At 46.0% G+C, this 27,307-nt stretch overlaps 1 protein-coding gene across 3 annotated transcripts in view; it reads left to right on the forward strand.

Annotated features, from left to right (window-relative positions):
* MAPRE1 (microtubule associated protein RP/EB family member 1) overlaps positions 1-8,133 on the forward strand; it is an 84,149-nt gene extending 76,016 nt beyond the window's left edge. For all 3 annotated transcript variants that reach the window (XM_069243405.1, XM_069243407.1, XM_069243406.1), the window contains one exon: positions 6,838-8,133. In XM_069243405.1, the coding sequence (XP_069099506.1) occupies positions 6,838-6,894 (57 nt within the window). In that variant the 3' untranslated portion in view covers positions 6,895-8,133. The remainder of the gene's footprint in view (positions 1-6,837) is intronic.
* The last annotated feature ends 19,174 nt before the right edge of the window (positions 8,134-27,307 follow it).

The raw sequence follows: 27,307 nt of genomic DNA on the forward strand, positions 1-27,307 counted from the left end.
AAAACAGCTTGCAAAACCCCGGACACTGCATGCCCTGAACAGATAACTGGGTAAGTTAAGTTTTCCTTCTGGTGGATACTACATGTTCGGTGGCATGTGTAGCTGCAGATACACATGCTGTGCATAGTCCGCCGTCTGGTGTTGGGTCGGAGTGTTACAAGTTGTTTTTCTTCGAAGAAGTCTTTTCGAGTCACGAGACCGAGGGACTCCTACTTTGGTTCCATTGCGCATGGGCGTCGACTCCATGTTAGATTGTTTTTTTTTTTCCCGCCATCGGGTTCGGACGTGTTCCTTTTCGCTCCGTGTTTCGGGTCGGAAAGTTAGTCAGATTCAACGGAAAATTCGTCGGTATTGTTTCGTTCGGTATCTGGTTCGATTAGAATCGACGCCGAATCCTGAAGAGCTCCGGTAGCCCTTCGGGGTAATTTTCGATCCCCCGCCTGTTCGGCCCGACCGCGTGCAGGATCGAGACTGATGGAACGGACCCCGTTCCGATTCTGTCCTAAATGCCACAGTAAATATCCCTATACAGACCAACATTTGGTCTGTAACTTGTGCCTGTCACCCGAGCACAAAGAAGAAACGTGTGAGGCCTGTCGAGCGTTTCGGTCGAGAAAAACGCTCCGAGACCGAAGAGCCAGAAGGTTGCAGATGGCGTCCACGCCGACAGGACAACAACGGTTCGAGGAAGAGGGAGAAGAAGAAACATTCTCCATCCACAAATCGGATTCCGAAGAATTCGACGTCGAAGAAACCGTGAGTAAGACGTCGAAACAAGCATCACACAGAAAAACAGACAAGGCCCAGGGGACGCCACTGCCGGCAGGCCATGGCTCCACCCATAAAGTAGGTGACCGTCCATCGGCACCGAAAAAGGGCGAGCTGGTGCCGAGATCGTCCGACTCAGGTCGAGACACAGGCACGCAGCAATCTCGGGAACGACAAACTGCCGCAGAAAAGGGTCGACACCGAGGCAGCGGCACCTAAGCTGCTCGGCACAGATAGCGGCACCGAAGATGGTCGACGCCAAGAAGGTTCGACACAAAAAAAGAGGAAAATCTCTTCGGAGCCGAAATCAACAAAGGACACGGTTTCGGTGCCAAAACGCCCAGCAACCGAACCGAAAGCCAGTTCCTACTCAGAGGAACACTCCCTGTCCTCCCAACTTCAAAAACACAGATTTGAGGAGGAATTACAAACAACAGCTGTAGATCACACGCAAAAGCGGATCTTTATACAAAGTGGTACAGGGAAGATCAGCACCCTTCCCCCAATCAGAAGAAAAAGGAAACTAGATTTCCAACAACAAGAAACACCACAAGCAAAAGTGGTGAAGAAGGTAACTCCACCACCCTCTCCACCACCGGCAACTCGTATATCACCGGCACAGACTCCGTCACAATCGCCAGATCATACCACCATGAGCCAAGATAACCAGGACGCATGGGATCTTTATGACGCCCCAGTATCGGACAATAGCCCTGAGTCGTACCCCACTAAGCCCTCACCACCAGAGGACAGTACAGCGTATGCTCAGGTGGTAGCTAGGGCAGCAGAGTTTCATAACTTATCGCTACATTCAGAGCCTATCGAGGATGACTTCCTTAACACCCTGTCCTCCACCCATAGCAATTATCAAAGCCTTCCTATGCTCCCGGGAATGCTAAGGCACGCAAAACAAGTCTTTAAGGAGCCAGTTAAAAGCAGAGCAATAACCCCAAGGGTGGAGAAAAAATACAAGGCACCACCCACAGACCCTGCTTTTATTACATCACAACTGACACCAGATTCAGTTGTCGTAGGAGCAGCTCGTAAAAGAGCCAACTCGCACACATCAGGCGACGCACCACCTCCTGACAAGGAGAGCTGAAAGTTTGATGCAGCCGGGAAAAGGGTTGCAGTACAAGCTGCAAATCAGTGGCGCATCGCCAACTCGCATGCACTCCTAGCGCGATATGACAGAGCCCATTGGGACGAGATGCAGCATCTCATCGAGCACCTCCCCAAAGAATTCCAACAACGGGCAAAACAAGTGGTTGAAGAGGGACAAAACATATCCAACAACCAAATCCGTTCTTCTATGGATGCAGCAGATACAGCTGCAAGAACTAGAACTACTGCTGTAACGATAAGGAGGCACGCATGGCTGCGCACATCCGGCTTCAAACCTGAGATACAACAGGCAGTGCTCAATATGCCGTTCAATGAACAACAATTGTTTGGACCAGAAGTGGACACTGCAATTGAAAAATTAAAGAAAGACACTGACACAGCTAAAGCCATGGGCGCACTCTATTCCCCGCAGGGCAGAGGCACATTTGGCACATTTCGCAAAACTACTTTCAGAGGAGGGTTTCGAGGTCAAGCCACCACCTCACAAACAACACCGTCTACCTACCAGGGACAGTATCAAAGGGGAGGCTTTCGGGGCCAATACAGATGGGGCCAATTCCCACAAAACCGGGGAAAATTTCAAGGGCCCAAAACCCCGCAAAACGAGCAGTGACTCACGTCACTCAACCCCTTCACACAACACCAGTGGGGGGGGAGACTAAGCCAGTTCTACAATTCTTGGGAGGAGATAACAGACACTTGGGTCTTAGCAATTATCCAACATGGTTATTGCATAGAATTTCTCCAACTCCCTCCAAACGTCCCACCGAAAACACACAAGATGTCCAAACAGCATATAGACCTTCTAGGACTAGAAGTTCAAGCATTACTGCAAAAAGACGCAATAGAATTAGTACTAAAAACACAAAAGAACACAGGAGTTTACTCACTGTACTTTCTAATACTGAAAAAGGACAAAAGTCTGAGACCAATATTGGATCTCAGAACACTAAACACCTACATCAAATCAGACCACTTTCACATGGTCACGTTGCAAGACGTAATACCACTACTGAAACAGCAAGACTACATGACAACGTTAGATCTAAAAGACCCGTATTTCCATATACCGATACATCCCTCGCACAGGAAATACCTAAGGTTCGTATTCGAAGGAATACATTACCAATTCAAAGTGTTGCCATTCGGAATAACAACAGCACCAAGAGTCTTTACAAAATGTCTAGCAGTAGTAGCTGCACATATCAGGAGGCAGCACATACACGTGTTCCCGTACCTAGACGATTGGTTAATCAAAACCGACTCGCTAACAAAGTGTTTACACCACACAGATTGTTATACAAACCCTTTACAAACTGGGTTTCTCCATCAACTATGCATAGTCACACCTTTTGCCGTGTCAAACACAGCAATACTTAGGAGCGACAATCAACACAACAAAAGGGATAGCCACTCCAAGTCCACAAAGGGTTCAACATTTTCACAAGGTGATACAAGCTATGTATCCAACACAAAAGATACACGCAAAGATGGTCTTAAAACTCCTAGGCATGATGGCCTCATGCATAGCCATTGTCCCAAACGCAAGATTGCACATGCGGCCCTTACAACAGTGCCTAGCATCACAATGGTCACATGCACAGGGTCACCTTCTAGATCTGGTGTTGATAGACCGCCAAACATACATCTCGCTTCTATGGTGGAACAGTACAAATTTAAACAAAGGGCGGCGGCCTTTCCAAGACCCAGTGCCACAATACGTGATAACAGATGCTTCCATGACAGGGTGGGGAGCACACCTCAATCAACACAGCATCCAAGGACAATGGGACGTACATCAAAGAAAGTTTCATATAAATCACCTAGAATTGTTAGCAGTATTTCTAGCGTTGAAAGCATTCCAACCAATGATAACCCACAAATACATTCTTGTCAAAACAGACAACATGATGACAATGTATTATTTAAACAAACAGGGGGGAACACACTCGACACAGTTGTCTCCTCACACAAAAAATATGGCATTGGGCAATTCACAACCACATTCGCCTAATAGCACAGTTTATTCCAGGGATCCAGAACCAGCTAGCAGACAATCTCTCTCGGGATCACCAACAGGTCCACGAATGGGAAATTCACACCCAAATCCTGAACACCTACTTCCAAATGTGGGGAACACCTCAAATAGATCTATTTGCAACAAAAGAAAATGCAAAATGACAAAACTTCGCATCCAGGTACCCACACCAGCAATCTCAAGGCAATGCTCTATGGATGAATTGGTCAGGGATATTTGCATACGCTTTTCCCCCTCTCCCTCTCCTTCCATATCTAGTAAACAGATTGAGTCAAAACAAACTCAAACTCATTCTAATAGCACCAACATGGGCAAGACAACCTTGGTATACAACACTACTAGACCCGTCAGTAGTACCTCATGTCAAACTACCCAACAGGCCAGATCTGTTAGCACAACACAAGCAACAAATCAGGCATCCAAACCCAGCATCGCTGAATCTAGCAATTTGGCTCCTGAAATCCTAGAATTTGGACACTTAAATCTCACACAGGAATGTATGGAGGTCCTAAGACAAGCTAGAAGGCCATCCACTAGACACTGCTATGCAAGTAAATGGAAAAGATTTGTTTGCTACTGCCATAATAATCAAGTTCACCCATTGCATGCATCTCCAAAAGATGTTGTAGGGTATTTACTACATTTGCAAAAGTCAAATCTAGCTTTCTCTTCCATAAAGATACATCTCGCAGCAATATCTGCATACCTGCAAATTACTCATTCAACTTCCCTATTTAGAATACCTGTCATTAAAGCATTTATGGAAGGCCTAAAAAGAATTATACCACCAAGGACACCACCTGTTCCTTCATGGAACCTCAATATTGTCTTAAGACTCATGGGTCCACCTTTCGAACCCATGCACTCTTGCGAAATGCAATATCTAACGTGGAAAGTTGCATTTCTCATTGCCATTACATCTCTAAGAAGAGTAAGTGAAATTCAAGCATTTACTAAACAAGAACCATTTATTCAAATACACAAAAATAAGGTAGTTCTAAGAACCAACCAAAAATTCTTACCAAAGGTCATCTCACCGTTCCACTTAAATCAAACAGTAGAATTGCCAGTGTTCTTTCCACAGCCAGACTCAGTAGCTGAAAGAGCACTACATACATTAGACATTAAAAGAGCACTAATGTACTACATTGACAGAACAAAACTAATTAGGAAAACAAAAAAACTATTTATTGCATTTCAAAAACCTCATACAGGAAATCCAATATCAAAACAAGGTATAGCTAGATGGATAGTTAGGTGCATCCAAACCTGCTATCTTAAAGCAAAGAGACAGCTGCCTATTACACCAAAGGCACACTCAACCAGAAAGAAAGGTGCTACCATGGCCTTTCTAGGAAATATTCCAATGTACGAAATATGTAAGGCAGCAACATGGTCTACGCCTCAGCACGTCTACACAGTAGTGCTTAGTAAATGTGTATCTGCACAACAAGCCACAGTAGGTCAAGCTGTACTAAGAACTTTATTTCAAACTACTTCCACTCCTACAGGCTGAACCACCGCTTTTGGGGAGATAACTGCTTACTAGTCTATGCACAGCATGTGTATCTGCAGCTACGCATGCCACCGAACGGAAAATGTCACTTACCCAGTGTACATCTGTTCGTGGCATTAGTCGCTGCAGATTCACATGCGCCCACCCGCCTCCCCGGGAGCCTGTAGCCGTTTGGAAGTAATCTTCAACATTTGTACATTTGTAAATATATTACTTTAACCTTCATTTTGTACATACTTATTCATTCCATTGCATGGGCACTATTACTAACATACACAACTCCTACCTCACCCTCTGCGGGGAAAACAATCTAATATGGAGTCGATGCCCATGTGCAATGGAACCAAAGTAGGAGTCGTCCCTCGGTCTCGTGACTCGAAAAGACTTCTTCGAAGAAAAACAACTTGTAACACTCCGACCCAACACCAGACGGCGGACTATGCACAGCATGTGAATCTGCAGCGACTAATGCCACGAACAGATGTACACTACTGCGTAAGTGACATTTTCCATTTCTAGATTCCAAACAGTCTTTCCTCCTCCCTGGTCGCTTACGATCCTAAGGTATGCAGTGTGTGGTCTACGGCTGTTGCTGGTATGTTTTTATTGGTTCTTCTCCATTGGCCAGAGTACCAGATACATGCCAGTTGATGCCTTTAAAGCCATATTATGGGCAGGCAAAGTTTTTACTGAAGCCACATGGCAGTACCTGGCATCGCTGGAGAGCTGTTGCTTGGGGTTAGGTTTCCTGATTTTGCCTGGCTCCTGGAACTGAGCAACAAACTGAAATGTATAGTATCCAACAAATACTGTTACTGAAAGCAAGTACATTTTTCCTCACACTTGTTGTGGGGGGACCTTTTGGAGTACCAGTCCAAAGCCGGCAAGCCAATCCAGCTTACCTCTCCTACCCCAATCGACGACTTCCCTTAATTATGGGGGAGTACCTTTTTAATAGCTTCAGTGAAATGCCGCATTGCACGAATGCCACAGGTGCATCTTATCTGACTTTGTAGTTGAGTTAGTGTTAGGATGAGCAGATATATAGCACGTTTAGTGGAGTGGTTAATGGTACATGGTGGTCCTATGCTGTACAGTGAATGCACCCCACCTGTCCATCCTCCTTTTCAAATCAATACATTCCTGGTAACTGCTACCTTTTGGAATTTATTTTGTTTAGTGTCATTTGTTGCCGTCACTTCAGCAATTGAACATAATACTCTCCTCTGCTGTAGACTGTCTAATCAGTTTGCCACACACACTATGGGGTGGGGGGGGGGGGGGGCAGTAATGTTTTTCAGACTTTTGTCCTTGAATTTTAAGGGAACAGGGACAAATGTTGAACTAAATCACTTGCACTTTAGTAATCAAACTACTTTTGCATTTTTAGGAGGGTTTTGTGGTACCAGATGAAGGAGCACCACCGGAAGAACAAGAGGAATATTAATGCCCCTCAAAACAGCCTAGCAATCATTGGAATTCTTCACCCCAAATCATGTGCTTATCTGTATAAAATATTCCCTTTTTTTATTATTCTCGGAGGACTCTTTCAGAAGCAAAAGACCTCACCTCTTAAAGTGCACTTGCTGAAGTTTCACTCCTTTTCCAGTGGGGTTGAGTAGGAGCTTTTTCCCATTTCTTAGAGCAGTATTAACATCTAGCAGGTATAGTATGTGCAGCAAGGTGTCAGCATTTCTCGATGCAGGATGGTTTATGCAGTTGATGGCCAGGAAAGTTGGAGATTTCACAGGTGCATGAAGCAGGCCGTGATGGATACTTGAGAAACAGAAGTTTATTGGACCTAGAAGGCCGAAATGGTTAAGCTAGATCAGAGCGAAATGGAACTTCTTGACAAATAAATGCCTTAAGAGTATTTAAAGTATGCTTCCAAGCTGGTGCTGCGGGATTGACTGTCTTACTCCCACAGAACACCCAAGGATCCGTAGGCCACATCGAAGGGCTTGAATGAAGTCTGCGTCATGCCTGTAACTAGAGGCACTCAAGTGTCTCATGGTTTTAAGATTTTCTTAAAGTTACCTTCCATACAGTCTGAAATGAACATTGTATGTGGCCACAGATATGACTGTATGTGCTAGTTAAAAGTTGGAGTTAGCAGCCTATGAATTTGATTCTACAATTGTTGCCCTTCTTCGTTGTCAGCAGTTTATCCTCACACTCCTACCCTACCTTCCATATCTATGTTATGTCAAAGTTTAATATTTGTATTTAAAATGATTTGTTCTTGCACTGTCTCTTTGTGCTATCTGTCGAGCCTGTTTCATTCTTTCCTTTCCATGTATCTTGCAGGATTTTGGTGGGTGGGAAGGGGAGGGGTTTCTAGTACTCAGACTGATTGATCCTGATGTGCTTACAACAATTATGATGGTAATTTGTCCTAAAAGATGTAGTAGAAAGCAAACCTTGGTTATAAAACAGTTGTGTAATGCATGATATCTGTATGGAATCCAGAGAAAAAACCCGTCAGTTAAGAATATATGCCAAAAATGTGATTAACTAGCCATTGTTTCCTCTACAGTGGTGCTATTTTTGATTCTCTAGTGGCCTTTTAGACTTTTGTTGCCCTGAAAAGTTCATTTAATCGAAGAAACATGTTCCACTTTGACTTTATTGACAGGGTTTTTTCTACTTGAAAATGTTTCTAAATAAAGTTATGTATTTGAATTGACTAGCCTTTTTTTTTACATTTGTTATTTGGATCTTATAAGCCAGTTATTGTAGCAGTCTCTCATGGCTATTCTGTATTGATATCAGTGGCTGATTATAGTGCTAACCTCCGAAATCCTGCTACCATGTTTAGGGCACCCCTACAGATTGGACTTGATCTGAAGTAATGGATATGAAAAAGTGGAGAAATAAGAGAGAAGTAGTACTCTGCATAATATAGGGTTATAGGTCACTGCTTGGACATTGTGGAAACGTGTCATTATCGTTGGTGGTACGTGTTGAGGAAAGAGGAATCTTGTTAGGGTTTGTTGGAGGAGCCAGGGTTGGCTTTAGGAATTACTGGAGTGATCCTCTAGATACTTTTTGAAATGTGGCAAGACTATGCTGTGGGATGTTTTTTCTTTTAATTTTTGTTTCTCAATACACAGTTAATCTAGGAGTATAATGTTCCACATTGACTTAAACAGACTCTCAATGGGATCTCTGTGAAGTCACTGGAAGCGTGCGCTCACCCACCCAAAGATTGCATGCTTCATCATTGGGCTTGATCCTTGTTGGGTTAGTGCTGCAATGACCAACTGCCCTCGTGGGAGAGTTCTTTGCCAGAGATCTTTCGATCACCAGTGGAAGACTGGCAAGGTGAGTGTGTTCAGTTAGTTGGTCAGAAGACTGGAAAACTATGCGAAGTAAAATCAACTGTTTACTTGGTGGGGTTAGCTTTTTAATAGGGTTCCAAGTCCTTGAGTTAAAAACAAGTTGACAGTTGGATAGTCGGCCTAGTCTCTTGTGCAAAGGTATACAGTCTGGTCGAAGATCAAGTAAGTACATAGATCTTTGATACTGGTTGACATGTTTCATTTCTTAGTGTCTCTTTGAATGGGAGGACGAGGGTGGGTCAATATACTGGTGAACCAACCACGAAGGGCACATGCCTGTATAACGAGAGTCCCGTCCTAGTCATCCAAGGGCATTTTTTGGGCTGTTTGGTGGGTCACTTTTTGTGAAGCACACACACGTTGAATGCTGTCGTTCCTGTTTAATTTTGATTACCACACTGTTAGAAATGGGGTTTCTGATTGGCTAGGATATGCACCTAAGCAGTCAGAACCCACCACTCTAGTCAGGGTGTGTAAGTTACATATCCAAGATAACCCCCAGTTCACCCTTGTGGTAGCTTGGCAGGAGCAGTCAGGCTGACGTAGGTATTTAAAAAGAAAAGAAAAAAGTTTAGGCCTTGGCAAGTAGTTTGACTTGCCAAGTCAGTGTGGCAATAACTGCATGTCTTTCTCCACGCCACTTCCCAGCAGTTCAGAGGACTCCTGAGATTGGTCCTCCAGGTAATGGTCTGTACCATTAGGCTGGACAGGAGCCAGGTGAGGCTTTCCTCCCTCTTCCCTTTCTGGGGTTCCGTACCCTCCTTTAGAGAGTGGTACCCTCAGATCCCAGAACTGTCAGGGTGCTTGTCAACTGTCCTGCTCGGCTCTCCCACCAGTTTACGGGTGCTACCCTGTAACTGGTCTCTCCACCCAGAATCTGCACCCCTGGGGTCAGGAGCGATTCCTTCCCCCCCCTGCCCCTCGTAGAGTTCCGCCCCCTCACCCAAAGGCTCCCCTCCTCCCCCCGCCCAGCATGGTATTCCACAAGACAAAACCGAAGCAATGCCTGTAACAACCACCCCTTCCTCAGAAGTCAGAATCAACGGAAAATTTGTCGGTATTGTTTCGTTCGGTATCGGGTTAGATTAGAATCTACGCCGAATCTTGAAGAGCTCCGGTAGCCCTTCGGGGTAATTTTCGATCCCCCGTCGGGGCCTGGTCGGCCCGACCGCGTCCAAGATCGAGACTGATGGAACGGACCCCGTTCTGATTCTGTCCTAAATGCCACAGTAAATATCCCTATACGGACCAACATTTGGTCTGTAATTTGTGCCTGTCACCCGAGCACAAAGAAGAAACGTGTGAGGCCTGTCGAGCGTTTCGGTCGAGAAAAACGCTCCGAGACCGAAGAGCCAGAAGGTTGCAGATGGCGTCCACGCCAACAGGACAACGGTTCGAGGAAGAGGGAGAAGAAGAAACATTCTCCATCCACGAATCGGATTCCGAAGAATTCGACGTCGAAGAAACCGTGAGTAAGACGTTGAAACAAGCATCACACAGAAAAACAGACAAGGCCCAGGGGACGCCACTGCCGACAGGCCATGGCTCAACCCATAAAGTAGGTGACCGTCCATCGGCACCGAAAAAGGGCGAGCTGGTGCCGAGATCGTTCGACTCGGGTCGAGACACAGGCACGCAGCAATCTCGGGACCGAGAAACTGCCGCAGAAAGGGGTCGACACCGAGGCAGCGGCACCGAACCTGCTCGGCACAGAGATAGTGGCACCGAAGATGGTCGACGCCAAGAAGGTTCGACACCAAAAAAGAGGAAAATCTCTTCGGAGCCGAAAACAACAAAAGACACGGTTTCGGTGCCAAAACGCCCAGCAACCGAACCGAAAGCCAGTTCCTACTCAGAGGAACACTCACTGTCCTCCCAACTTCAAAAACACAGATTTGAGGAGGAATTACAAACAACAGCTGTAGATCACACGCAAAAGCGGATCTTTATACAAACTGGTACAGGGAAGATCAGCACCCTTCCCCCAATCAGAAGAAAATGGAAACTAGATTTCCAACAACAAGAAAAAACACTAAAGCAAAAGTGGTGAAGAAGGTAACTCCACCACCCTCTTTACCACCGGCAACTCATATATCACTGGCACAGACTCCGTCACAATCGCCAGCTCATACCACCATGAGCCAAGATGACCAAGATGCATGGGATCTTTATGACGCCCCAGTATCGGACAATAGCCCTGAGTCGTACCCCACTAAGCCCTCACCACCTGAGGACAGTACAGCGTATGCTCAGGTGGTAGCTAGGGCAGCAGAGTTTCATAACATATCGCTACATTCAGAGCCTATCGAGGATGACTTCCTTTTTAACACCCTGTCCTCCACCCATAGCAATTATCAAAGCCTTCCGATGCTCCCAGGAATGCTAAGGCACGCCAAACAAATCTTTAAGGAGCCAGTTAAAAGCAGAGCAAAATCCCCAAGGTTGGAGAAGAAATACAAGGCACCACCCACAGACCCTGCTTTTATTACATCACAACTGACACCAGATTCAGTTGTCGTAGGAGCAGCTCGTAAAAGAGCCAACTCGCACACATCAGGCGACGCACCACCTCCTGACAAGAAGAGCTGAAAGTTTGATGCAGCCGGGAAAAGGGTTGCAGTACAAGCTGCAAATCAGTGGCGCATCGCCAACTCGCAGGCACTCCTAGCGCGATATGACAGAGCCCATTGGGACGAGATGCAGCATCTCATTGAGCACCTCCCCAAAGAATTCCAACAACGGGCAAAACAAGTGGTTGGAGAGGGACAAAACATATCCAACAACCAAATCCGTTCTTCTATGGATGCAGCAGATACAGCTGCAAGAACTATAACTACTGCTGTAACGATAAGGAGGCACGCATGGCTGCGCACATCCGGCTTCAAACCTGAGATACAACAGGCAGTGCTCAATATGCTGTTCAATGAACACCAATTGTTTGGACCAGAAGTGGACACTGCAATTGAAAAATTAAAGAAAGACACTGACACAGCTAAAGCCATGGGCGCACTCTATTCCCCGCAGGGCAGAGGCACATTTGGCACATTTCGCAAAACTACTTTCAGAGGAGGGTTTTGAGGTCCAGCCACACAAGCCACCACCTCACAAACACCATCTACCTACCAGGGACAGTATCAAAGGGGAGGCTTTCGGGGCCAATACAGATGGGGCCAATTCCCAAGAAACCGGGGAAAATTTCAAGGGCCCAAAACCCCTCAAAACAAGCAGTGACTCACAAGTCACTCAACCCCTTCACACAACACCAGTGGGGGGAAGACTAAGCCAGTTCTACAATTCTTGGGAGGAGATAACAACAGACACTTGGGTCTTAGCAATTATCCAACATGGTTATTGCATAGAATTTCTCCAACTCCCTCCAAACGTCCCCCCGAAAACACACAAGATGTCCAAACAGCATATAGACCTTCTAGGACTAGAAGTTCAAGCATTACTGCAAAAAGACGCAATAGAATTAGTACCAAAAACACAAAAGAACACAGGAGTTTACTCACTGTACTTTCTAATACCGAAAAAGGACAAAAGTCTGAGACCAATATTGGATCTCAGAACACTAAACACCTACATCAAATCAGACCACTTTCACATGGTCACGTTACAAGACGTAATACCACTACTGAAACTGCAAGACTACATGACAACGTTAGATCTAAAAGACGCGTATTTCCATATACCGATACATCCCTCGCACAGGAAATACCTAAGGTTCGTATTCGAAGGAATACATTACCAATTCAAAGTGTTGCCATTCGGAATAACAACAGCACCAAGAGTCTTTACATAATGTCTAGCAGTAGTAGCTGCACATATCAGGAGGCAGCAAATACACGTGTTCCCGTACCTAGACGATTGGTTAATCAAAACCGACTCGCTAACAGTGTTTACACCACACAGATTATGTTATACAAACCCTTTACAAACTGGGTTTCTCCATCAACTATACAAAGTCACACCTTTTGCCGTGTCAAACACAGCAATACTTAGGAGCGACAATCAACACAACAAAAGGGATAGCCACTCCAAGTCCACAAAGGGTTCAAAATTTTCACAAGGTGATACAAGCTATGTATCCAACACAAAAGATACACGCAAAGATGGTCTTAAAACTCCTAGGCATGATGTCCTCATGCATAGCCATTGTCCCAAACGCAATATTGCACATGCGGCCCTTACAACAGTGCCTAGCATCACAATGGTCACATGCACACCTTCTAGATCTGGTGTTGATAGACCGCCAAACATACATCTCGCTTCTATGGTGGAACAGTACAAATTTAAACAAAGGCCTTTCCAAGACCCAGTGCCACAATACGTGATAACAGATGCTTCCATGACAGGGTGGGGAGCACACCTCAATCAACACCGCATCCAAGGACAATGGGACGTACATCAAAGACAGTTTCATATAAATCACCTAGAATTGTTAGCAGTATTTCTAGTGTTGAAAGCATTCCAACCAATGATAACCCACAAATACATTCTTGTCAAAACAGACAACATTGTATTATTTAAACAAACGGGGGAACACACTCGACACAGTTGTCTCCTCACACAAAAAATATGGCATTGGGCAATTCACAACCACATTCGCCTAATAGCACAGTTTATTCCAGGGATCCAGAACCAGCTAGCAGACAATCTCTCTCGGGATCACCAACAGGTCCACGAATGGGAAATTCACCCCCAAATCCTGAACACTTACTTCCAAATGTGGGGAACACCTCAAATAGATCTATTTGCAACAAAAGAAAACGCGAGATGCCAAAACTTCGCATCCAGGTACCCACACCAGCAATCTCAAGGCAATGCTCTATGGATGAATTGGTCAGGGATATTTGCATACGCTTTTCCCCCTTCTCCCTCTCCTTCCATATCTAGTAAACAGATTGAGTCAAAACAAACTCAAACTCATTCTAATAGCACCAACATGGGCAAGACAACCTTGGTATACAACACTACTGGACCTGTCAGTAGTACCTCATGTCAAACTACCCAACAGGCCAGATCTGTTAGCACAACACAAGCAACAAATCAGGCATCCAAACCCAGCATCGCTGAATCTAGTAATTTTGCTCCTGAAATCCTAGAATTTGGACACTTAAACCTCACACAGGAATGTATGGAGGTCATAAGACAAGCTAGAAGGCCATCCACTAGACACTGCTATGCAAGTAAATGGAAAAGATTTGTTTGCTACTGCCAAAATAATCAAGTTCACCCATTGCATGCATCTCCAAAAGATGTTGTAGGGTATTTACTACATTTGCAAAAGTCAAATCTAGCTTTCTCTTCCATAAAGATACATCTCGTAGCAATATCTGCATACCTGCAAATTACTCATTCAACTTCCCTATTTAGAATACCTGTCATTAAAGCATTTATGGAAGGCCTAAAAAGAATTATACCAAGGACACCACCTGTTCCTTCATGGAACCTCAATATTGTCTTAACAAGACTCATGGGTCCACCTTTCGAACCCATGCACTCTTGCGAAATGCAATATCTAACGTGGAAAGTTGCATTTCTCATTGCCATTACATCTCTAAGAAGAGTAAGTGAAATTCAGGCATTTACTATACAAGAACCATTTATTCAAATACACAAAAATAAGGTAGTTCTAAGAACCAACCCAAAATTCTTACCAAAGGTCATCTCACCGTTCCACTTAAATCAAACAGTAGAATTGCCAGTGTTCTTTCCACAGCCAGACTCAATAGCTGAAAGAGCACTACATACATTAGACATTAAAAGAGCACTAATGTACTACATTGACAGAACAAAACTAATTAGGAAAACAAAAAAACTATTTATTGCATTTCAAAAACCTCATACAGGAAATCCAATATCAAAACAAGGTATAGCTAGATGGATAGTTAGGTGCATCCAAACCTGCTATCTTAAAGCAAAGAGACAGCTTCCTATTACACCAAAGGCACACTCAACCAGAAAGAAAGGTGCTACCATGGCCTTTCTAGGAAATATTCCAATGAACGAAATATGTAAGGCAGCAACATGGTCTATGCCTCACACGTTTACTAAGCACTACTGTGTAGACGTGCTATCTGCACAACAAGCCACAGTAGGTCAAGCTGTACTAAGAACTTTATTTCAAACTACTTCCACTCCTACAGGCTGAACCACCGCTTTTGGGGAGATAACTGCTTACTAGTCTATGCACAGCATGTGTATCTGCAGCAACACATGCCACCAAACTGAAAATGTCACTTACCCAGTGTACATCTGTTCGTGGCATTAGTCGCTGCAGATTCACATGCGCCCACCCTCCTCCCCGGGAGCCTGTAGCCGTTTAGAAGTAGATCTTGAACATTTGTAAATATTACATTAAACCTTAATTTTGTACATACTTATTTGTTCCATTGCATGGGCACTATTATTAGCATACACAACTCCTACCTCACCCTCTGCGGGGAAAACAATCTAAGATGGAGTCGACGCCCATGCGCAATGGAACCGAAGTAGGAGGAGTCCCTCGGTCTCGTGACTCGAAAAGACTTCTTCGAAGAAAAACAACTTGTAACACTCCGACCCAACACCAGACGGCGGACTATGCACAGCATGTGAATCTGCAGCGACTAATGCCACGAACAGATGTACACTGGGTAAGTGACATTTTCATTACTCATCCAATGTGTAATACACCAATTCCTCAAAACTAAAGGTTGCCTTCATTTTAGCCACATCAGTGCAACAAAACAAGTGTAAAACAAGAGTCCCAGGTGTAATAATATGAAGTAGGGGTGATAAATACAAATGACTTAATAGTCTAAGTGCTGTATTTTGTGATTCTCCTGTTTAAAGTGCAGAGTTGTTGTGCAAAATGAGTCACTGGCGTTGTGCAAATGCAAGTCATATCCTCACCGCTGATCATCAGTGTTAGACATGGGTGTTCGGGTTGGCCAGGGTATGCCAGAGCCCAACACTCTAATCAGAGTGCATAGGTTACACACCCCAGATAATACCTGCTTACCCCCTTGGTAGCTTGGCACAAGCAGTCAGGCTTATCCCAGAGGCAATGTGTAAAGCATCTGCACAACACACCCAACACTAGTGAAACAAATACAACACAAAGGAGACTCCACAACAAGTTATATAAAAATAAACTGTATTGCACAAAACATTAGACCAAAAACATGTATCTGTAATACCCTGCTACACAAGCAGTTGTCAGAACATCACACAGGTTACTATACTCTGTGAAAACAAGGTTATCATCACTTAAATCAAGTTGTACACGTAATCATGAATGCAGAAATAACCTCATCCTTTCCATATGTCATGATCACACCCCCCCGCTGCATATAAGGCAGAGCCTGATAATATGCATGTCAGACCAACAAGGCAGGGACATGTAATATCAGGCCAGGGAATGTACAGATTTCAAGACTAATGAACATGAGTCAACACTACTGTAGGGTCACTTGCTTTACTCCAGTATTGGAACTTTCATAGATTCACATGCTTAAATCGTTCCCCGTCGTCGAGATGGGAGCCCCCGGTATAAATTACACAAGTAGTGTTAAAATATATTAACAAGAAGGCCCTAGGCCTCTTCACTTAAAGTCTATCAGTCATTTTAGGAAAAGGACCAAACTTGAATATCCACCAATCGGACACCACCCTCTAGAATCCTCCTGAGAGGAGCTCCAGCACCTCAGATTTTCTACTGCACCTTGTGCTAGGGAGTCTCCTCAGAGCTCTGCTCTTTCTTCACACCTTGTCAACACACTTTCTCTCAGAAAAACTTATCTGATTTGCTTTGAAAACCATCTTCAACATGTCTGATAAGGAGGAGAAGGGTCTTTTCAGGAATGGCAAAACCTGTGGAAAGAAAAGACTTCATTCTGAAGACCCTCACCAGGATTGCATTTACTGCCTCTATCCAGACCATTCAGCCAAGGACTGTAAGGATTGTCGTACCTTTTCCTCTAAGACTCTAAAGGATCGGGAAGGCAGATTATTGATATGGCTGCAGAAACTAAAATATAGGGAAAATCCAGTTTGACTCAGAGTGATGACTCTTCAACATCTAAAAGGTCATCAAAGCGTGCGAGATCAGACGCAAGATCTCCCTCCCATCACTCAAGGAAAGCCCCCAAAAAGACTGCTTCAGGGTCTTACAAGGGCTGCAGCCCATCTTCTTCACCTCAGAAATCTTCCAACAAAGGGGAGAGAGGTCTTGCTAGCAGTTCAGAGGCATAAAAAAAAAATCCTCCTCTGTGCCCTTTAAGAAACCATCCTCTGCTTCTGCTAAAAAAGCAGTCGACGAGTCATCGTCGATGAGACAGTCGGTGAGTGTTGTTCTAACGGCGACTTTTACATTTCCACCGTCGACGACTGCTCTGACGACAACAGGTACCCCACCGTTGACGCGAACTGCATCAACGTCATCGTTGATGAATGTCTACACTCCGTCGACTGCGCTTATGACAGTATCCGCTCTACCGTCGTCGACGGTAGACTCGTCAGGAGGCTCTCTTCCATCAAGATCTCCATGCGTTCATCATCTACGCCGCCGCCCAAGGCCATGTATGCACCGTAGACGAGGAAAAAACATCACAAACCTCAGGAAAAACTAACCCCAAAACACACCTCACCTAGTAAGGTGACTGTAGGAGGCTGGCCTGACTTATAGTGGGTACCCTGTGGTACTTACACCCTGTGCCAGGTCCAGTTATCCCTCATTAGTAGAATAGAGGTGTTTCTAGCAGCTTAGGCTGATAGAAGGTAGCTATGGCAAAGCAGATTAGGCTGAACTAGGAGACATGCAAAGCTCCAACTATACCACTTATATCATATAGCACAATATCATGAGAAAACACAATACTCAGTTACTAAAAATAAAGGTAATTTATTTTAGTGACTATATGCCGCAAGTATCTCAGTGAGTACCCTCAGTAAGAAGGTAAGTAATATACACAAGTTATATGTACACAAACCCAAAACAGGTAAGTAATAAGAAAAGTAATGCAAACAGTGTAGAATTACAATAGGTTGCAATAGGCAGACATAGGTCTAGGGGCAATACAAACCATATACTCCAAAAGTGGAATGTGAATCACGAATGGACCCCCAGACCTATGGGAGCTTGTAGAGGGTTGCTGGGGACTGTAAGAAAATAGGGTGTCCAAGATAACCCACCACAAGACCCTAAAAAGTAGGAGTAAAGTACACCTACTACCCCAAAAGAGCACAATAGTTGTGATAGGGGGATTCTGCAAGAAAAACAAACATCTGCAAGGCACTGAAGGTGGATTCCTGGACCTGCAAGGCAAGGGGACCAAGTCCAAGAGTCGCGATAGTGTCCCTGGGGGGAGGGGGGGGGGGGGTGTTTGTCAGGGGGTCAGGAGCCCATAAAACACCGGATGAAGGTGCAAGGAAGCTGCCTCCAGGTGGAAGAAGCTTGGAGTTCTGCAACAACAAAGAGGACTAGGAACTTCTCCTTTGGATCGAAGATGTCCTACGTCGAGATGAAGGTTGCAGAAGTGGTCCCACGTGGAAATACCGCAAACAAGCCTTGCTAGCTGCAAGGGTCACGGTAGAGGTTTTTGGATGCTGCTGAGGACCAGGATGTCGCCCCTTGGAGGAGGCGACAAGGGGTGCTCAGCAACTCAGAGCCCCCACAGAAGCAGGCAGCACCCGCAGAAGTACATGAACAGGCACTTGTTGAAGATTTGTGAACCGGAGTCCACGCAGAGTTACAAAGGAGGGTCCTACGACGTCATATGCCAATTCAGAGGGTTGAGCACTGCAGGACGGAGTGCTGGGGACCCAGGCTAGGCTGTGCAAGAAGGAAATCCTGGAAGAGTGCACAGGAGCCGGAGCAGCTGCAAATCACGCAGTACACAGGTGTGCAGTCTAGCGTTGGGAGGCAAGGACTTACCTCCACCAAACTTGGTCTGAAGGATCAATGGACTGTGGGAGTCACTTGGATAAGAGTTCCTGTGTTCCAGGGACCATGCTAGTCAGGATGAGAGGGGACCGGTGATGCAGTCTTTTGGTGCCTGCGTTAGCAGGGGGAAGGTTCCGTCGACCCATGGGAGATTTCTTGGCTTCCAGTGCAGGGTGAAGGCAGGTGACCCCCAGAGCATGCACCACCATGGAATCCATCGAAAGCTGGCAGGATGAGGTGCTACAATGTTGCTGGTAGTCGTCTTGCTACTTTGTTGCGGTTTTGCAGGCGTCCTGGAGCAGTCAGCAGTCGATCCTTGGCACAAGTCAAAGAGGGAAGTGCAGCGGAACTCTGGTGAGCTCTTCCATTCGTTATCTGAAGAATTCCCCAGAGGAGAGACCCTAAATAGCCAGAAAAGGAGGTTCGGCTACCAAGAAAGGTAAGAGCTTATCAGAGGGGGTCTCAGACGTCACCTGCTGGCACTGGCCACTCAGAGCAGTCCAGTGTGCCACCAACACCTCTGTTTCCAAGAAGGCAGAGGTCTGGGACACACGGGAGGTACTGGTCAGGGGAGTGGTTACTCCCCTTTCCTTCGTCCAGTTTCGTGCCAGAGCAGGGCTGGGGATCCCTGAACCGGTGTAGACTGGCTTAAGCAGAGATGGGCACCATCTGTGCCCATCAAAGCATTTCCAGAGGCTATGGGAGGCTACTCCTCCCCAGCCCTTCATACCTATTTCCAAAGGGAGAGGGTGTAACACCCTCTCAGGGGAAATATTTTGTTCTGCCTTCCTGGGCCAGGGCTGCCTGGACCCCGGGAGGGCAGAAACCTGTCTGAGGGGTTGGCAGCAGCAGCAGCTGCAGTGGAAACTCTAGAAAGGCAGTTTGGCAGTACCCGGGTTCTGTGCTAGAGACCTGGGGATCATGGAATTGTCACCCCAATACCAGAATGGTATTGGGGTGACAATTCCATGATCTTAGACATGTTACATGGCCATGTTCGGAGTTACCATTGTGACGCTATACATAGGTAGTGACCTATGTATAGTGCACGTGTGTAATGGTGTCCCCGCACTCAAAGTCTGGGGAATTTGCCCTGAACGATGTGGGGGCACCCTGGCTAGTGCCAGAGTGCCCATACACTAACTAACTTGGCACCCAACCTTCACCAGGTGAAGGTTAGACATATAGGTGACTTATAAGTTACCTATGTGCAGTGAAAAATGGCTGTGAAATAACGTGGCCATTATTTCACACAGGCTGCAGTGGCAGGCCTGTGTAAGAATTGTCACAGCTCCCTATGGGTGGCAAAAGAAATGCTGCAGCCCATAGGGATCTCCTGGCACCCCAATACCCTGGGTACCTCAGTACCATATACAAGGGAATTATAAGGGTGTACCAGTGTGCCAATGAGACTTGTTAAATTTAGTCACTAGCCTGCAGTGACAAATTTAGAAAGCAGAGAGAGCATAAACAGAGGTTCTGGTTAGCAGAGCCTCCGTGATAGGCACCACACAGGGAACACATACAGGGCACATACTATGAGCACTGGGGTCCTGCCTAGCAGGATCCTAGTGACACAGGGGCTAAAACATACATACAGTAACATGCCAGGCAAGATGGTACTTTCCTACAGTGACCCCCCTTATTCCATTACACCTGTTAGAGGGAAATGAAGACTGACGATGAGGGGCCATTTGGAGCAGCCCATAGTCCATCCCAATTGAACGTGAAGTATCAAGAAGAGGATGAGTATGATGAATCCTATGACCCTCAATTTTATGGAGAAAAACAACCATACCAACAAGGGGCATATAATTCCATCCTCATTTTCTGACCTCCGAGCAATGTTAGGTGATTACAGCAGGTGTTTTCCTTCTCAAGGGGAGCAACCTCCTCCATCTCCCGTCTCTGGAGTTACCACTCCACGTCAGAGACCAGCTTCTTTATCTCTCACGAAGGTGGCTACTCCAGATATGACGCTGCCTCAGGATACGGACATGTCAGAGGGGTATCATGAAGGGGAGCTCCTGGACACTCATTCCGAGTGGGGTGAATACATCATCCCTGCTCCTCCTCATCAATCAAAGGTGGAGTCCCCACCAGATGACATCAGAGGATTTCACAATCTCCTAGAAAGATCTGCCAAGCGTTTCGGTTTGCCAATGCCATCTAAACAAACAGAATGTTTTCTCTATGACTTTAAAGAGCCTTTCCAAAAATCTGTGTGCTCTATTCCGCTGGTTAACTATCTGTGGGAAGAAGGTCTAAAGGTCATGCGCAATCCTGCTACAGTCACAGCAGTACTGCCTCATTTAGACAAAAAGTACGATGCACCAGCATGTCTAACTGGACACCCTCATCCAGACTCAGTGGTGGCTCAAGCGGCAGAGAAAGTCCAAAAATTCTTCTTCCCCGATTTCCGCACCCCTAGACAGAGGGTTGGTGATTAGATAACATTGTAAAAAGGTTTTCCTCTATGGCTAGCCTAGTGGTAAGAGCTGCCAACTCATTAGCTGTATTGACTAGGTTTGACAGGCAGCTGTGGGCAGACATTGCCCCACATATTAGCCAGTTGCCGGAGGATGCAAAATCAGACGCAAACAAGACTTTGCAAGAGGGTCAACGCATGTCAGCAGAACTTGACTGTGCAATGGACATAGCAACCACTGCATTTCGACAGCTCGCAGGGGCAGCTGTTCTTAGAAGACAAGGTTGGTTAAAGGCTACCTCATTCCGGCCTGAGGTGCAGAATAAGATTTTGGACTTACCTTTTGATGGCCAGGCGTTATTTGGAAAACACATTGATAAGGCTTTACAATCCATTAAGTCGGACATAGACACAGCAAGGTCATTAGGGACCCTACAAAATCAAAAGCCCTCCTTTCGAGCAATAGGGCGTGGCCAACCTTCATATCGAGGAGGATATCAGCAGTATAGATATTCCATCTATCCTTCCTCTTCTCAACAGTACCGTCAGTACTACCACCAGAGGCAGCCGCCGCAACCAGCTTATGGTAGATCTGGTGGTAGAGGACGCTCAACTCACCCGGCATTCGAGGCGCCGGCTACGACTAACTCTCCTCCTTTGGTTTTAGGCGGAAGGATATCTCTATTCCTCAAACAATGGCAAGTCATCACATCAGACAAGTGGGTCCTCCAGTTAGTGAAATGGGGCCACACTCTAGAATTCACCCCACTGCCTCCCTCCAATCCTCCTCGCAGGACTCCTTCAAGATACCCACAACAACTCAAGGAGATCAACAAAATGCTTTCTAAAGGAACTATAGAGAAGATGCCTCGAGCACAGCAGGGAAGAGGATTTTATTCCAGGTTCTTCTTCATTTGAAAAAAGTGGAAATATTGGAGGCCGATCCTCTACTTACGGGAACAGAATACCTACTTAAAGCAATCATTACGTATGATCAGCCTACAAGCTGTCCTCCTGCGCCTCAACCAGGGAGATTGCATGTCTACACTAGACCTAAAAGACGCATTCTTCCACATTCCCATCCACCCTGCCCAAAGAAAATACCTGAGATTCACCGTAGCCGGCAGCCATTTTCAATTTTGTGTCCTTGCCTTCGGCCTAAAATCAGCTCCCAGGATATTTACCAAATGTCTAGCACGAATCGCAGCCTTCCTTAGAAGGAGGCAACACCAAATTTTTCCATATTTAGACGATTGGCTGATAAAAGCAAATACCTACGTAGGAGCGCTCAGATCAACAAGAAAGTGCGTTTCCTTACTAATCAATCTGGGACTGACCATCAACTGGGAGAAGTCCAAACCTCTGCTAGCAAGCTGTATCACCTTTTTAGTGACGAACCTGGACACGCAATCCACCATGGCGTTTCCCACATTAGACAGGCAACAAAGGTTACTGACACTAACAAGATCTATACAAAAAAAAAAAGCTGTGTTTCTGTCCGCCTGTTCAAGTCTCTGTTGGGCATGATGTCATCATGCATACCTCTAGTTCCTCTAAAGATGCGCCTGTTACAGGAGCAACTAAATCGTCAATGGCTCCAGGTTTCAGGAAGCTTCGAAGATCAGATACACATTACCCCAGCAATACTCAGAGCATTGACATGGTAGTCTCAAAGGCATCATCTATCAATAGGCCTTTTGTTCCTAAATCATCCGGCTCCGTGGACCATCACTACAGACGCATCTCTGGAAGGCTGGGGAGCCGTGCTACATGATCTTAAAGTAAGTGGCAAGTGGCCACTGCAATTGACAGCAATGCTTATCAATTGGCTAGAGCTCAGAGCAGTGTACCTCGCTTTACAGGCTTTACTCCCGAAAATCTCAGGATTGCACGTAGTGATAAGAACAGACAACACCACTATGATGCATTACCTCAACAAACAAGGAGGCACAAGATCTCACTCTCTCCAGAGAAGCCCAGAGAATTTGGAATTGGGCCTCGCAGCAAGGCATCACACTCAGCTGTGCATTTGCTGGGAATAGAGAACAAGACAGCGGATGCACTCTGCAGGCAAAAATCAAGCTGCCACGAGTGGGAGCTGGACCAGTCGATAGTGGACTACATCTTTTCCCAGTGGGGAACACCAACAATAGACTTGTTTGTCAACAAAGACAGCGCCAAATGCCAGTTCTTTGCAAGTTGGCATCACCAAAAGGGATCTTGGGCGAATGCGTTTTCGACAGTCTGGTTAGACATCTTTGCTTATGCCTTTCCTCCAATTCCATTGATCCCAAGAGTCCTCACAAAGATGAAGGCAGAGCCGTGCACTCTGATATTAATAGCTCCGTATTGGCCGCGCCAACACTGGTTTGCGAAACTTGTTCTGTCAATCAAGCCTCACATTCCGCTGAAACTGTTTCCACAATTGTTAACAATGAGCAAAAGGGCAAGTATGGCACCCGGATCCGCAGTCGATGCGTTTGTCAGCGTAGCTCCTGGGCACAGGGAGTTCGCACATTCGAATATTCCACAGGAGTGTAGGGATATCTTGTCCAAAGCTAGAGCGGATAGCACTAATAAGGCTTATTCTTGCAAATGGAAACGATTTTGTGTCTCATCAGTGGCAGGTTGACCCACTATCTTCACTACCAGAGCAAATATTGCCGTACTTATTGCAGTTAGCGCAAGCAGGCCTGGCACATTCTTCCATTAAAGTACATCTAGCGGCAATAGCAGCATACAGACGTTTGGATGCTTCACCCTCGCTCTATTCCTTTCATCTGATCAAGAGGTTTTTGAAAGGTCTTTTCAGGGTTTTCCCTCCATTCAGACCACCACTACCTCCTTCGTGGAACCTAAATATTGTCTTTGCGCAGCTGATGAAGCATCCGTTTGAGCCAATCCATCGTGCCTCTCTCAAATTCCTTTCGTGGAAGGTTGCTTTATTGGTGGCTCTCACATCAGCCAGACGTGTCAGCGAAGTGCAGGCCCTCTCTATTTAAGAGCCGTTCTTACAGTTTAAACGAGACAGACTGCTGCTGCTGCTGCGTACTAATCCACATTTCATCCTGAAGGTTCCTTCAGACTTTCACATCAATGATCCTTTAGTCTTCAAATCCTTTTTTCCTCATCCTTCTACTCCGGCAGAGAGAGCATTACACTCCTTTAGATGTTAAAAGATGTGTTCAATAATATTTGGACAGAATTAAATCTTTTCGACGCTCTAATCAGCTATTCGTAGCATACAGTGCACCTGGAAAAGACCAACCACTCTCCAAGCAGAGTATTTCCAGATGGATTGCCTCAGCCATTTGTTTCTGTCATCAAGCAGCGGGTAAACCTCTGCACTCATCTGTACATGCTCATTCTACGAGGGCAGTCTCTTCGTCAGCAGCGCTGTTCGTGGGAGTTTCCCTACAAGACATTTGTAGGGCACAACATGGATGAGCTGTCATACATTCACAAAGCACTACTGCTTGGAATCTCTATCTCAGGGAGAGGTAGCAGTGGGTCAAGCAGTTCTCAGGAATCTCTTCAGGTGAAGGTGAGCCATTTCTTTTCCATCCCACAACAGATATGCACATTGTTTATATCCCTTATGTTCGGTTACAGAGTTAAACAGTGTAACATAGAGAAAAGTGGACATAATTAATGATAGTATTCACATACCATATGTTCTTTGAAGTATTTCTTGATAGATATATAGGTATATAGATTTATATAAATGTATATACTTATGTTTTATATATGCGCATGTTTTGTATCATATGTGTCACGACTTACATGCTGCTTTACCCTGGAGGCTTCAGAGCGAGTGGCGTGGATCCTGTTCTGGAATGTTCGGCCTTAGCCCAAGTAGGGGCGACTCTTTCTGGTAGCCACGGTGCTGCAGGCAATGGGTACGCCAAGAACAGGCCGTGTCCCTCAGAAGTAGTGCCAGAGGGGGGTGGGGGGTTGTGGGGGGGGGAGGGGGTGGGGGGGGGGGAAACCTCCAAAAAGATAGAATCCTGCAACAGGCACATAAAGAACAGGTAACAGCAGGAACAAAATACAGGAAAATACACTGGAACTGACGAGAACAAGCACAGGAATACAAGGAAGCAGGAGCGAAGACACCATCCAAACAAAGTGTTGCAGCGCAAAGAGAGAAAGAAACACAGCCCTTAAATACCAACAAACCGGAAACGACCAACAGGAAGTAAAAGGACACCATCTTAGATAGGGAAAAGCACATAGAACAGAATGGACTAGGAACCATAGAAAGTAGGGAACAAGGAATGTTGGGAAGAGAAGGGTACTATGGGAAAGAGGGAAAAACATAAAAGGAGGCACAATCAGATGTCCAGAAAAAAGAAGAAAGAAAAGAACATGTGAGTGGGGGGGGTCAGACCTGCCTAGACACGCGGTGCGCTAAAAAAGAACGAGGCCCAATGCCCAATTTGGGGCCTCGTAATGTACAGAGCAGGCTGGGGGAGCGGCGCGTCTTATGACCGCGTGCTGCGGCCCGAGCCGAATGTTCGGCTCGTGCCACGCACAGCGGCGCGACAATATGGTTAAGTACTGCTCTCTACTCTGATTCAAGCATGTGAATCAATGAAAGTTCCAATACTGGAGTAAGAAAATAAGTTACTTACCTGTAACTGTAGTTCTCCAGTATTGGAATCTTTCATCGATTCACATGCGACCCACCCACCTCCCCAGAGAAGCTCACTTTCACCTTTTTCTCTCTCTTTTCCTATCTTTAACGTGCTTGTGCTTGGAAAATCTGAGGTGCTGGAGCTTCTCTCAGGAGGATTCTAGAGGGTGGTGTTGCCTGATTGGTGGATACTCAAGTTTGGTCCTTTTCCTAAAATTACCCTGATAGACTGTTAAAGTGAAGAGGCCTAGGGCCTTTTTGTTAATATATTTTAACACTACTTGTGTAATTTTATACCGGGGGCTTCCATCTCGACGACTGGGAATGATTCAAGCATGTGAATCTATGAAAGATTCCAATACTGGAGAACTACAGTTACAGGTAAGTAATTTATTTTCTTCCTAGTAATGCAAGCACTAAACACCATACACATTGTGAAACAGGGTAGTACATTACCGGTGTATTCCTCTGTTACCATCAAGGCGTGGACAGCATGAATAAGCAAAGGGATTACCAAGAAGGGGGTATGCCGTCTGAAAGGAGTGAAACACCCATGAATTCCTCACAGATCTCACCACAGTCAGTGGGTTGAGTGTAGAGCATGGAAACATTGTTTCACCCATCAAGAGATTTGTAATACCATGTGCATGCAGGAAACATGGGGGTGGGCTCCAGTGTCTGGTGTGCTCTGATGTTGCAGCCGCAAGCATGCAGCAGCTGGGATTGAATGATGGTACCTTCACAAGACTATCCAGTGATGCTCTGGTCATGCCTGCAGCCCTCAAAGGATTTCCCTAGTTTGGTCTGACAAGGGGTTGGCTTTGCAGTGAGCACCCAGCCTGGGCATTCTGAACCTGTCTATTCTCTGGGACCGTGCTGGCTGATGATCAGGGTTGACTCGGTGGCCCACTGGGGATGTGGTGATCTGAGGCTCAGGCAGACTCCTTTCTCCCAGAGCCGCTACACTGGTATCAGCCCCCTGAGGCGGTGGGGTGAATCGGTGCTGGTTGCTGTGAGAAGGTTTCAGGATTCCCTGGTAATGTGCTCCGGGGAGGAGGCAGCTCATGGCCTTGATGCACACAGCCTGTGAAGCACGAGTCAGGGAGGTTGGAGAAGGGGTGTGGTGCTCTCTGCCTTAATCAGGGTGCCCAGGAGCACAGCATAAGTCGGCACAAGTATCTCTGAAGCCCCAAGTAGTGGCAATTCCTTTAAGTTATGATGTGGTGCAAGTGCTGGTTCCCTGTGGCCAGGGGATTGGGGGGGGGGGGGGGGGGGGGAGGGAGTGGAGTGGGGCGGGCGGGCGGGCTTGCTCTAGGTGGGTCCTTGCTGTGCTTCCACAGGGAAATAGTCCTTCCCCACGCTCTCATTCAGTGAGGGACGTCTCCGTGCTTTTGTCCAGAAGAAGAGAGCCTTGCGGAGGGGACATTTTTCTCCAGCCAGCAGCGGGGGACTGAATGGGAAAATAAATCGCGCTTCACTTGCTACCAGCAGGCATAAATGTAAAAGTATAATGTTCCGCAAGTGCTC

This window comes from Pleurodeles waltl, chromosome 7 (genome assembly GCF_031143425.1).
Source record: "Pleurodeles waltl isolate 20211129_DDA chromosome 7, aPleWal1.hap1.20221129, whole genome shotgun sequence".
Classification (NCBI taxonomy): Eukaryota; Metazoa; Chordata; class Amphibia; order Caudata; family Salamandridae; genus Pleurodeles; species Pleurodeles waltl.